The 13,491-nt window shown below is 42.3% G+C and overlaps 1 protein-coding gene across 2 annotated transcripts in view; it reads left to right on the top strand.

The window, feature by feature from the left end:
- Positions 1 to 13,491, top strand: part of DRD2 (dopamine receptor D2) — a 141,396-nt gene that overhangs the window by 87,372 nt on the left and 40,533 nt on the right. For both annotated transcript variants that reach the window (XM_075279687.1, XM_075279686.1), the window contains exon 3: positions 3,350 to 3,459. In XM_075279687.1, coding sequence (XP_075135788.1) covers positions 3,350 to 3,459 — 110 coding nt within the window. The remainder of the gene's footprint in view (positions 1 to 3,349; positions 3,460 to 13,491) is intronic.

Raw genomic sequence — 13,491 nt, 5'->3', positions numbered from 1 at the left:
ACCCATGTGATAAAGCTATTCCATTACTAATAGTTTCGTACGTTAAGAGTTTTCATAACTATACCACTTCTGTATAGAGATAAGACAAATCTGATACTTGCTCCATTTCTTATCTCAATGTGCCAGTGTTCATTTAATAACCCTGGTCAAGAATCTCAAATGTTCACAAAGGAATCTTCTGCCGTGATCAATAGACAAAGGCACAATCTGATGAAATCCATTATAACAATGAGTGAAGATAAGATGGCTGGTAGGAATATGTGTAGACCACATGGACTGATAATTGTACAATCTGGAAATAGCAAAATGCAATGCTAAATGGAAAGTGATCACAAAAAAGATTATACATTTTATTATACTTATGAATTACATTTGCATCTTCACTTTTATTAAAATGGTTCAAAGTTGACTTTGATAATGATATACAATTGGTAGCTTGTCAAGAAGCAGAGAATGAACGGAGTGATTTATGATCAAAGATCAGACAACACAGGGATTATTGTTAGGGTTGAGCGATCGTGATCTTTTTAGGTGGGATCGAGATCGGTACTATTTCCCACAATGCTTTGCTTAGCCTTCACAATGAGTATATGCTCCGCTCATTCTGAGTGTGAAGGCTCAGAATGCGGTTCCATATGATTGAATGGAATAAATGGAAGCAGCCGGCACACAGCCTTAACCCCCTGCCTCCATTCATTCTAATGGGAGACTAAACTAACATCTCTCGTAGCTACTTACCTCCAGAGATGGCTGCTCTGGTCCCGATGTTCTTCTTCGCCTTGCTGCCACTCCACGCTGCTCTTCTCACCACGCTGCCCTGCCTCCCAGGTTAGTGTTTAAAGAGCTAGGAAGGCGGGGTTTGTGACTTAGGAGACTGTGGGCGGGTACAGGGCGGGGAGACGTGACGTCTCCCCTCCCAGTACCTGCCCACACTCTCCTAACCCGCCCACACTCTCCTAACATGGGAGGCAGGGGGCAGCGAGGCGAGAAGAGCAGCGTGGAGCGGCAGCGAGGCGAAGAAGAACATCGGGACCGGAGCAGCCATCTCTGCAGGTAAGTGGACATCAGGGGGGACTAAGTAGCCAGAGGATTAAAAAAAAAAAAAATCCTCTGACTACTTAGTGATTCACTACACAGCGTGGATTCTAACAATTAAAGGGTTCAATTGTTAGATTCCATGCTGTATAATGAATAGGATTGCTTTTAAAATCTGATCTCCGATCCCATTGACTTGCATTGGGATCGAGATTGGGTTTGAATGAAAAATGATCGGAAATCGGATTTTAAAATCGATCCTGAAAAGTCAAGATCGGCTCAACCCTATTTATTGGGCTTTATATATCTATAGATATGCGACATAGTTGCTACATAGGAGTTACACACTCAAAAAAAATTGATCAAGAGTATTTACAGAGGTGCTTCAAAGTTGAAATTTTTTTAAAAAATGCTAAAATGTACATAAATGTGTCTTTTCTTCTTGGTGTAAAGGGTATGAACACTATGTATCCTCTATACATAGGCTAGATGATAAATTGCTGATTTGGGAGGAACGAATATAAAAAAAAAAAATCTTGAGAACAACGGTGTTTTTATCACTCCTACTGAGAATGTATCAGTGGACTACCCCATTCCTTTCAATGTTAGAGCCACAAATAGCCGAAGTACTGCACTTGGCTATACTACGGTAATAAATGGAGTGGGGAAGCATCTGTGTCCACTGCTACAATCTAAGTGGCTGAGATCCACAATTTATCTTCTTAAAGGGGTTGGGCACTTTCAGACCAATATTGAGAAACAAATGTTATTGTTTGTATAGCAAAAAGTTGTACAATTTTCCAATATGATTTCTCTATCAGTTCCTCACAGTGTCCTAGATCTCTGCTTTCTGTCATTCTGCTTATTCCCATGGAATAAAACTCAGTCAAAATACAAGGCCCAAAGGGCTTGGGGTAGCCCACTCGGGATCAGCAATGAGTGCTTCCATCAATACAGAGCTGAGCGGTATAAGCAGTCATTATACTATATTGGCATTTATGTGGCCATTATATGGGAGAATAAAGGGATGATGAAATGTATGGGGCCCTGAACCATTATGAGGGAGAATAAAAGGTTACTGTATGGTTCATAAGTGGCTATTATATAGGGGTATTGTACTGTCTGGAGACATAAGGGGCTATTAAATGGGAGAATAAAATGGAAGTCTATTAAATAGGGGCAGAAATAGGGGCACTGTACTGTATGGGGCATAAGAAACCATTATATGGGAAAATGTACTGTTTGGGTACATAAGGGGTCAATATATGGGGGTCTTGTGCTGTGTGGGGGCATAAAGGGATCATTGTACTGTATGGCGCACATAAAGGCAATTATATGGGGAATAAGGATGCATTTTAGCATAAGGGGGCCATTGTACTGTATGGGTGCTAATTTTTGCAGGTAAAAGAAAGCCATTGTACTGTATGAGGACATAACAAACCGCTATACTGTGTGGGGGCATAAGCAGAACATTATACTGTGATGGGCTAAGGGGGACATTAAACTGTTTGGTATAAGGGGCCATTATGTGTATGGAGTTAGGTAAATTATAGCTGCAAATTTCACCCATGTTTTCCACATTTGTAATGCCAGGATCAAAATTTACATAAGACCTGCCATACCCCAGTAGGCTGCTGCATTAAAAAATGTCCAATTTGGGGTGTTTTTTTTTCCTTTTTTACCACCTATTCGAGGAAAACACATAAGTTTTGTCACTAAGGACGCTCTGTCGCCCCAGGACCAACACAAGTCTGGAGTGGGTCCTGGTATAAGCCTATGGGTGGCTCTATTGATTGACAGTCCTAATTGTATGCACACTTACCCAGGGAAGAGTGTAGGACCACCCACATGACTAGTAAGATCAGATAGAGCAGTGTATATGACAAGATGACCATGATCTTATATGAGTGATTGTTGGGGGTCCCAACTATAAGACCACCACAAATCAGACACATCACCTATGCTGGGATACATTTCTTTAATATAAAAAACACTTCTTTTTCTGTTCAAAAACTAAAGTTCTTCTCAGTTTTCAAAAGATTTATAGTTTGACTCAAGAATCCCTGAGAAGACGTAACCTTACACCTTTCGCTCGCCTTCTTACAGCAGGTCATTTTTGTGTCATATAATAAAAGTCCATTTATAGCAGCAGATCTTCTTTGTTATCGCCGCACACATCTGTTGCCGCTATGAATATACTGTAAAAGCCTCTTACAGTTTTAGTGGTTTTTCGGCCTCTCAGAAGCTTAATTCTCTTTCATCTGATAAACATCTGCACTATTGATTTTCTGTTCTTCGTCTTTCTACTTCTTAGGTGGTTGGCGAGTGGAGGTTTAGTCGTATCCACTGTGATATCTTTGTCACCCTTGATGTTATGATGTGTACAGCAAGTATCCTTAATCTCTGTGCCATCAGCATTGACAGGTAAGAGACATTGCTCTTCTGGTTTGACAATGGTGACTGCTTATGACGAACATATTCTATAAAAAGGAACACTTATTATGACCAGAGTGACATATTCAGGTTACCGATAAAGAGCAATTCATTGTATGATTTCGGAGATCCTCAGAGTAAGGGCAGAGCTTCATTTCTAGGAGAGCTGTAAGTCAGTAAGGTTCTTCAAGCAAATGAAACGTCTAGAATTATTGACATACATTGACTTATATAGTTTATCCTAGATTAGTGTTGGGTGGATGGGTTCGCAATGACGTTATGATGGTCGGCATGTACATGTCACCACCTAGGCTCAATCATAGACCTCAGTGATGACCACGGAAGAGCACCAGATACCTGCTTTGGTGGTCTTCAGAGATGTCACTCACCTGGAGGAGATAGAAAGAGATGCCCTGAGAAACCTGAAAGAGAGAAAGATTTTATAATTGTTTTTTTTTTCTTTCACCTCCCTCCTCCAGTTATACTCTGGGATCTGAAGAGTCCCCAGTGTATAATCATTTCCCATCCAGTTCTATCCGAACAAGTTCGGACTGTTTTGGAGGACCACTTCATCCAAACATCAACCGAAACAAATCTTCAGAGGTCCGTTGGAATAAATCTTATTAATCAGGCATGATTGCTCCAAACCTAAGGTCATCGTCATGCTAAATAAATATTTAGTTTTAGGTTCATAGACTCTATCTACTTGACCTTGAGAAAATACATCTTTGTTTTTTTTTTACACCTGGATCCCATAATAGTAGCCAATTACAGTAGATGTACTCACCCTAGGTAGGCAGCATGTCAACAGTTTCTGTATCTAATACTACCATTTTATAGGTAAAATAAGAATTTACTAATGGAGACTTGTCTAGAGATATGACTGATCCTCTTCAAGCCCTGAACTGTATCGGAGACTGCCAATGGTAAAGACAGAGACTGATACTAAAGAACGGTTGCTCTGAGGTTGCTTGTGTGTAGTGTAACTTTCTTCTTAGATACAACTGGAGAAAGTTGATCCATGGGAGCATGTATGGATTAAAATACTTGGCTTTGCTTTATTATGGCACCAGCTTTACATAAATAGATATGTCTAGGGAGTAGAAATGAGCGAGTAGTATTCGATCGAATATGACTATTCGATGGAATACTCGTATCGGTCGAATACCACGTGGGAAAAATCCATTGAATTCAATGCAAAAACCTCCTTGTGCTCCTCATCCTGCTACTTCCGGAACTTGGAGGATCCAAGGTGTCGAACTTTGGTTTCCATGGAAACCGGAACAACATTCCCGTTTTTTCCCATAGACTATAATAGGATTTGATATATGAACGAATACTACTCTTTTCCGATCCCGATCGCTCAACCCTAGTCAATGCTTCTCTATGGGAAAAGTCACTTTTAGGGTTGAGCCGATCAGGAGATTTTGAAATCCTATTTCCGATCATTTTCCAGCCGATCCCGATGGGAAAATTTGCTTGATCACCGATCGGGATCCGATCTTTCCTGATCCCGCTCGCTCAACCCTACCACACAACCATGAATTATCCATCACATGATTTGATTATCTGATTTTTATCCATAAGAACTAAGCAAATTAAATGCCAGCAGAGATCTAGAACTCTGCAAGAAACTGATACAGAAAGTATTTTGCAAAATTGCAAAACTTTTCATTATACAAGCAATAACATTTATTTGCTGAAACTTGAAATCCAGAAATGAAGACATTAAGGAAAGTGTTATAATGTAAGTATACAGTATTGTAGGCATCTACCATAAGAACTGAAGATATAAATAACACTTGCAATTCTGCATCTTATGCTCTGCATAGTGGTATATGTAATGGCCCCGCTGTCGTACACAGTGCTTAATGGCATTCAATCCGGGCTCATGTCGAACGCATCAAAGTACATTAATATAAATCAACATGAGACTTATTCAGGAAATACAATGTGAACTAGGAATTTCATTGCAGCATATGTATTAAACTGCTACATGTGGAGGGTAGTGCTGACTTATTGTAGGCAGGTTCACCAATACAACAATAAGATTGCGGTAGTCTCAGATAGTCGTACATAAGAAATACACAAGAACCTTGTAACTGGGCAAGCGCTTAAGTTAGTATAACAATTAAAGAACAAAGAATATTGCTGACTCAACATAATATAAATGATATTTTATAGCTTTATGGATTACAATTCAGAGCATTCAAGCTACTTTATATAGCTGCAAATTGTTGTAGTTCAGGAAAGAGACTAACGTAAAATATTAAAGCTGAGCCATTGAATGGATTATCAGTAAGTGATCTATAGAGTCCAATATCAGGACCCTGCACTGAATACCTGTCCTGGAAGTTTCCAGTAAGTTACAGCCGTGGATGGAGAGAGTGTGCAGCTGCTCTTATTCATGTAATAGGAGAGGTGCTGCAGCATTGGACAATGGATGGATGGATTTGGGCAAAAAATTAGAGATATATCCATAGAACAGGTCATGAATATTATTATTACTGTTTATTTATATAGCACCATTAATTCCATGGTGCTTTACATTTGGGATGAATATCTGATAGGTGGGGGGCTGACAAGTGGCCCATGTATGGATCAGCTGTATGGGGCCACTTTTGGCACCACATGGGCTGGAAGAAGTTGACTCCAGTACCTGTATAGTGACTGAGTGACTGAGCACTGGCACTGCAGCAAAGCCTCCATTGAAGCGACCCCTTACAGTTGACACATGTGGTGAAAGCCTGTCCCCAACCTTTCTTAATTTGAGAGCATTATTAAACGTCAAGAGACAATTACAATTCACACGCCATGTGAAGAAATTGTAGAAGCCATACAATCAATATAAAACAGTAAATAACCTTTACATATAGTAAAGCTGAAAGAGAATGCCCAGCGTCTTTCTCCATGCCAAATCTGAAATTCTCATTCACACCAGGGGGACAGGAACCAAGGAAACCATTCAAAACTCTGCAAGTATCTTACGTATGTCTTATCAATTAGCAGAGTCTTGATTCATACAACATCAAATCAGGGGGAAAGGGATGAGATGGATAACTCCTTTATTTATTACCAACTCTGTACTATTTTGTGTCTTCAGTTACAGAATATGGTTTGATATTGTCAGTGTTTGCAGAGGGGTCATAAATTTGAAGGGGTTTTAAAACTCCCTGAAGAAATTTAGGGAGCGGGTTAAAATAAAAACAAAAACCTTACTCCCTTATCCAATGCTATTGCAGTCGCAGCTCCCTGATTGTGATTGTCTGTTGTGGCCCTCAGACAATGGTGTGCATCAGTCCCACATGGCCTCAGTGATTCTGTGGAGGTGGTCTGCTACATAAGGGTGGTGAGTAGGGTTGAGCGATCGTGTTCAGAAAATATCGGATTCCGATCCGCGATCGAGAAAATTTCACGATCGTGATTGGAATTCCAAACACGATCTTTTTAGGTGGGATCGAGATCGGTGATTATTTCCCACAATGCTTTGCTACTGGCCAAGCATTGTGGAAAAAGGTAACAATGTTAGCCTTCACACTGAGTATACGCTCCGCTCATTCTGAGCGGAGTGTATACTCAGTGTGAAGGCTCTCTGCGGTTCCATAGGAATGAATGGAAGCAGTCGACACACAGCCTTAACCCCCTGTGTGCCGGCTGTGTCCATTCATTCTAATGGGAGACTAGCTAACATCTCTATTAGCTACTTACCTGCAGAGATAGCTGGTCCGGTGCCCAGTGTTTTTGGTCTTCTTCGCCTCGCTGCCCCCGCCTCCCAAGTTAGTGTTAAAGAGCTAGGAAGAAGGCGGTGCTTGTGGCTTAGGAGAATGTGGGCAGGTACAAGACGGGGAGACATGACGTCTCCCCTCCCAGTACCCACCCACACTCTCCTAACCTGGGAGGCAGGGGGCAGCGAGGCGAAGAAGAACAAGAACACCAGGCACCGGACCAGCCATCTCTGCAGGTAAGTGGTTATCAGGGGGAACTAAGTAGCCAGAGGATTTTAAAAAATCCTTAGTGATTAAAAAAAAAAATCACTACACAGCGTGGATTCTAACAATTAAAGTGTTCAATTGTTAGATTCCATTCTGTATAGTGAATAGGATTGTTTTTAAAATCCGATGTCCGATTAGTAAAAAAATCCCATTGACTTGCATTGGGATCGGAATTGGGATCGAGATTGGGTTCAAATAAAAAATGATCAGAAATCGGATTTCAAAATCGAAAGTCAAGATTGGCTCAACCCTAGTGATGAGTGTCATTGCCCAAGCACTGGATCATTAGACTGGGAAAGGATACTTGAGGTTGGGACAGCATACCTAGGACAGGTGAGTATGGTTTATTTTTTATTTGGAAAGTACTTTAATGCCTTATTTGCATATATTACCCATTCTGCTTTCTTCTCACTGTAGACACTGACCTTATTTAACCATATGATATAAAGAGTCCACAAAATGGTGAAGAACATGTAATAAACAGACGTGTCACAAAAATCTTTTTTCTGTAGCATAGAAAGAAAGAGGATAGTAAGAGCTAGGGTTAAGTCAATCTTGAGATTTCAGGATCAATTTTAAAATCTGATTTCCGATCATTTTGGAGCCGATCATGAAATTTGCTCGATCGCCGATCGGGATCCGATCTTTCCTGATACCAATCGCTTAACCCTAGTAAGAGCCTCTCTCTTTTCAATATTAGATGATTGGCACCATTTTATGGCAAGGTACATAATGGAAGACAGAGTCGCTGATGAACAGGCTGGTGGGAATATAGAGGGGAATAGGTTTAGTCAAACCTTTCTAACCTTGGTTGGACTGGCAGTGTTAAGACGTCACACGCTACTTTGCAGCCTCCTTTAGTGAAGGTACTACTTCTTCGCTGCTTTAACTTTGGAACAGTATTGTATACTAGACCTAGCACTAATGTGTCACTCACACGAGTCACAGTCTCTGGTTGGGGAACACTAAGTCATACTGTAGTCCCAAATCCCGGCTCTCTCCTAATGGAGCAGAGCTAAAGGAGTTATACATTGAGGCCATCATACTCAGTGTAGTAGTTCTAGATTATTTGGTTGTAATTTAAGGTACCATTAATGCAAAAAAAAGTTTAAAAAATTCAGGAATGACTTAGTAAGGTTTGTATTAAGCTGAGGTTTAGTAGTGTGGCAGCATTTCACCAGCCACCCCCTCAACAATTCAGAACTTGCAGCATTTCCACAGTGAACATTGCATCTAATGGTGGATTTAGTAAGCATATGTAATCCTAGGTGTGCCATTGTTTTGCACAGGACTATAACACAGCATATTTGTCATGCTGAAGTCTGACTAAGCTTTTTGACGACTGCTATGGGAGCTATAACGGCCTCCATTACTTGTTCCCTATTTTGGGAATCATGTAGAAACTGTATCATTAGCCAAGAGTAGAATGATTGTTAATTCTCAAATATACTGGATCAGCAGATTGTACTTAGCTTTTTAAGATATTGCAGTCTCACCTCCGGGGGGTTCATGCTGTGAGAAATCGGAGAACATCTAAAGTGCAAGCTTCTATCGAACTAGATATTTGGCATGGACAAATTTTCTGTGCTAGTTCTACAATGCAATATTTAAGTAAGATACGATAAGATAATCCTTTAATAGTCCCACAATGGGGAAATTTCAGTGATACAGTTTCATGGATGGTACAGTATATACAGTATATAACAAGAGAGAAAAACACATACAAGCTCATGGCAGATTTAGGAATCATAGCAACTAAAAAAGAAAGAAATACAGACACACTGCAGGATCATTTAGTTCTCTGTGTGGAGTGATATTAATAATACAGCCAAATGTGGTTGGAGGACATGAGGAGGGGCACAGCATGTAGATATAACAGGCAAAAAAACACTTTTTTTTTTTGCAGAGGTGGGGACATATGCAGCTATCATGATCACATGTGGCAGCTCCTTTGGTAGGTAGTGAGATCTCCTGCTCACAGCTGATACTTCGGTATCTTGCATCAGCACTATTGTCCATTAACCACAAAAAATGCCCCAAATGTCATCACAAGCCCTCCTCCTCCTCCTTTCTTCTTACCACTGTGTTCTACTGCCCAGAGAAGTCCAAAGCCATCCAGGCAGACAGGGTGCTGCTCTCTTGCCAAGCTTCCATAAACTCATGGGGTTGGTGGGTGATGGTAGGTTCCCAGGTTGTCCCACGTGTCCACAGTTAAAGAAAGAAATACCAGTCAGCTGTAGCATCTTCACACATCTTCACACATCAGCAATAGATGCCAAAAATCATCTCCTTGAAAAGAAGAAGTCCACACTTCCATGTAGGTTTCTCCTCCATGCCGCATGGTGAGACATGCTGTGCTTAGCTTCTGGGGGGATGGTAACAGGCACATGTGCACACAGGTCTTGAGTCATTGTCCATGCTTTAACAATAGAAACAAAATACTCCACAGGATCTTCCATTCCATTTATAGTTGCTAATTCATAGTGCTAGTTTGCTTAGTTACAGGATTCTTGAAGATACAGAGAAAAAGAGTGAAAAAGGAAAGATAAAGGTTGCTCCCAGCTTGGAGCACTGTATCGAGGCAGCCAGCCACTCAAGGCAGCGCCAGGTTTCTCCTGGATGGGCCACAGTAGACGTAATAGAGATGAGCGAGTAGTATTCGATCGAGTAGGTATTCAAACGAATACTACGGTATTCGAAATATTCATACTCAATCGAATACTACTAGTTATTAGCAGTAAATATTCGATTCAGAGCCAGCATTAATTAGCCAAATGCTATACAATGTATAGCATTCGGCAAATCAACGCTGGTTCTGCAGCAGGCTCGTCCTTGCTAGCCAGGAGAGCTGGCAGCTTGCTGTTACGAGGGAGCTTACTTTTTCTCATAGGAATGAATTGTCCAGCGTTGATTGGCCAGTGTACAGCATTCAGCCAATGAACGCTGGTTCTGCCAGAGGCTCATCTGTGAGGAGGCGGAGTCTAAGATAAGACCACAGCAGTCTCCATTGTGGTTCAATTTTAGACTCCGCCTCCTCACAGACGAGCCTCCGGCAGAACCAGCGTTCATTGGTCGACTGCTGTACACTGGCCAATCAACGCTGGTCAATTCATTCCTATGAGAAAGAGAGTCAGCTCCCTCATAACAGCAAGCTGCCAGCTCTCCTGGCTAGCAAGGACAAGCCTGCTGCAGAACCAGCATTAATTTGCCTGCAGTTATGAGGGAGCTGACTCTCTTTCTCATAGGAATGAATTGACCAGCGTTGATTGGCCAGTGTACATCATTTGGGCAATCAACGCTGTATATCACATGACCATGGACTGATTTTTATCCACTGGGAGTAAGTAGAATGAATGAGATCAAGCAAATTTCTAGAAAACTGTGAGAAGTTAATACAGAAAGTATATTGGAAAATCATACAACTTTTCATTCTACAAACAATAACATTGGTCTCTCAATATTGGTCTGAAAGTGGCCACCCCCTTTAAGGAAGGCTTCAGCATCAGACAGCTTGGGGTGTAGACAAGAAGCCAAGCAGAAACAATCCCCCCCTCCCACCCCCCCCCCCCCCCCCCCCCCCCACACACACACACACACTCCTGTGTTATTATACAGGCTGGACGCTTGGAGCTCTGTAGACATTACAATAAGACCAGGCTCTGATACAATCTAGCAGGAATATCAACACATAAACCAAATATTATCACTAGAGATGAGCGAACAGTGTTCTATCGAACACATGTTCGATCGGATATCAGGGTGTTCGCCATGTTCGAATCGAATCGAACACCGCGTGGTAAAGTGCGCCAAAATTCGATTCCCCTCCCACCTTCCCTGGCGCCTTTTTTGCACCAATAACAGCGCAGGGGAGGTGGGACAGGAACTACGACACCGGGGGCATTGAAATAAATTGGAAAAAGTCATTGGCTGCCGAAATCAGGTGACCTCCATTTTAGACGAATAGTGGATTTCAAATCCGGGTCATATGAGAATGTGAACTTTGTGACTATGAGACAGGGATAGCTGTACAGGCAGGGATAGCTAGGGATAACCTTTATTTAGGGGGGAATGTTATTAAAAATAACTTTTTGGGGCTCTATCGGGTGTGTAATTGTGATTTTTGTGAGATAAACTTTTTCCCATAGGGATGCATTGGCCAGCGCTGATTGGCCGAATTCCGTACTCTGGCCAATCAGCGCTGGCCAATGCATTCTATTAGCTTGATGAAGCAGAGTGTGCACAAGGGTTCAAGCGCACCCTCGGCTCTGATGTAGCAGAGCCGAGGCTGCACAAGGGTTCAAGCGCACCCTCGGCTCTGATGTAGGAGAGCCGAGGGTGCACTTGAACCCTTGTGCACCCTCAGCTCTGCTACATCAGAGCCGAGGGTGCGCTTGAACCCTTGTGCACACTCTGCTTCATCAAGCTAATAGAATGCATTGGCCAGCGCTGATTGGCCAATGTATTCTATTAGCCTGATGAAGTAGAGCTGAATGTGTGTGCTAAGCACACACATTCAGCACTGCTTCATCACGCCAATACAATGCATTAGCCAGTGCTGATTGGCCAGAGTACGGAATTCGGCCAATCAGCGCTGGCTCTGCTGGAGGAGGTGGAGTCTAAGGTCGGACCTGAATGGAGACTGGTGTGGAGCGATCTTAGACTCCGCCTCCTCCAGCAGAGCCAGCGCTGATTGGCCGAATTCCGTACTCTGGCCAATCAGCACTGGCTAATGCATTGTATTGGCGTGATGAAGCAGTGCTGAATGTGTGTGCTTAGCACACACATTCAGCTCTACTTCATCGGGCTAATAGAATGCATTGGCCAGCGCTGATTGGCCGAATTCCGTACTCTGGCCAATCAGCACTGGCTAATGCATTGTATTGGCGTGATGAAGCAGTGCTGAATGAGTGTGCTTAGCACACACATTCAGCTCTACTTCATCGGGCTAATAGAATGCATTGGCCAATCAGCGCTGGCCAATGCATTCTATTAGCGTGAACTGAGTTTGCACAGGGGTTCTAGTGCACCCTCGGCTCTGCTACATCAGATTGCTACATCTGATGTAGCAGTGCCGAGTGTGCATCAGATGTGTAGTTGAGCAAAACTGACTCAGCACTGCTAAGTCTCTGCATTCGCATAGGAATGCATTGGCCAGCCTTCGGCCAATCAGCGCTGGCTCTGCCGGAGGAGGCGGAGTCTAAGGTCGGACCTGAATGGAGACTGGTGTGGAGCGATCTTAGACTCCGCCTCCTCCAGCAGAGCCAGCGCTGATTGGTCGAGTTCCGTACTCTGGCCAATCAGCACTGGCCAATGCATTTCTATGGGGAAAAGTTAGTTTGCGAAAATCGCAAACTGACAGGGATTTCCATGAAATAAAGTGACTTTTATGCCCCCAGACATGCTTCCCCTGCTGTCCCAGTGTCATTCCAGGGTGTTGGTATCATTTCCTGGGGTGTCATAGTGGACTTGGTGACCCTCCAGACACGAATTTGGGTTTCCCCCTTAACGAGTTTATGTTCCCCATAGACTATAATGGGGTTCGAAACCCATTCGAACACTCGAACAGTGAGCGGCTGTTCGAATCGAATTTCGAACCTCGAACATTTTAGTGTTCGCTCATCTCTAATTATCACACTAAATCATGCCGCACCATCACAGCAGTATACTAGTATATATATCCCAGTACCTTTTTTTTTTTTTTTTACCATTCTGTAAATGATGTTCCTTAGTTATATGATAAGTCACAATCCTAGCATTAAGAACCATGCTACACAATTTTTCCTATAATTTTCTCCGGACTATAATGTTTATATAATCTAGCACGTTGCCTTATTGTACCTGTAGCACTTTAGTTATGCGGCTCAGTCAGTAACTTGCTGTGAATTATGATTAATTCAGGCACATGAATTATTAAATATGTGGGTACAAGGTTTTACAAATGCTATAAACAGTTTTAAGCGGAACGGTTGTATGGTAATCAGTCCATATATTGCTTCCCGGTGACAGCAATTATCTCTTAATTGGAAGGCTT

The sequence above is a fragment of the Leptodactylus fuscus genome, chromosome 6 (genome assembly GCF_031893055.1).
Source record: "Leptodactylus fuscus isolate aLepFus1 chromosome 6, aLepFus1.hap2, whole genome shotgun sequence".
In the NCBI taxonomy this organism is placed as follows: Eukaryota; Metazoa; Chordata; class Amphibia; order Anura; family Leptodactylidae; genus Leptodactylus; species Leptodactylus fuscus.
This window is presented reverse-complemented; position numbering and strand designations above follow the sequence as displayed.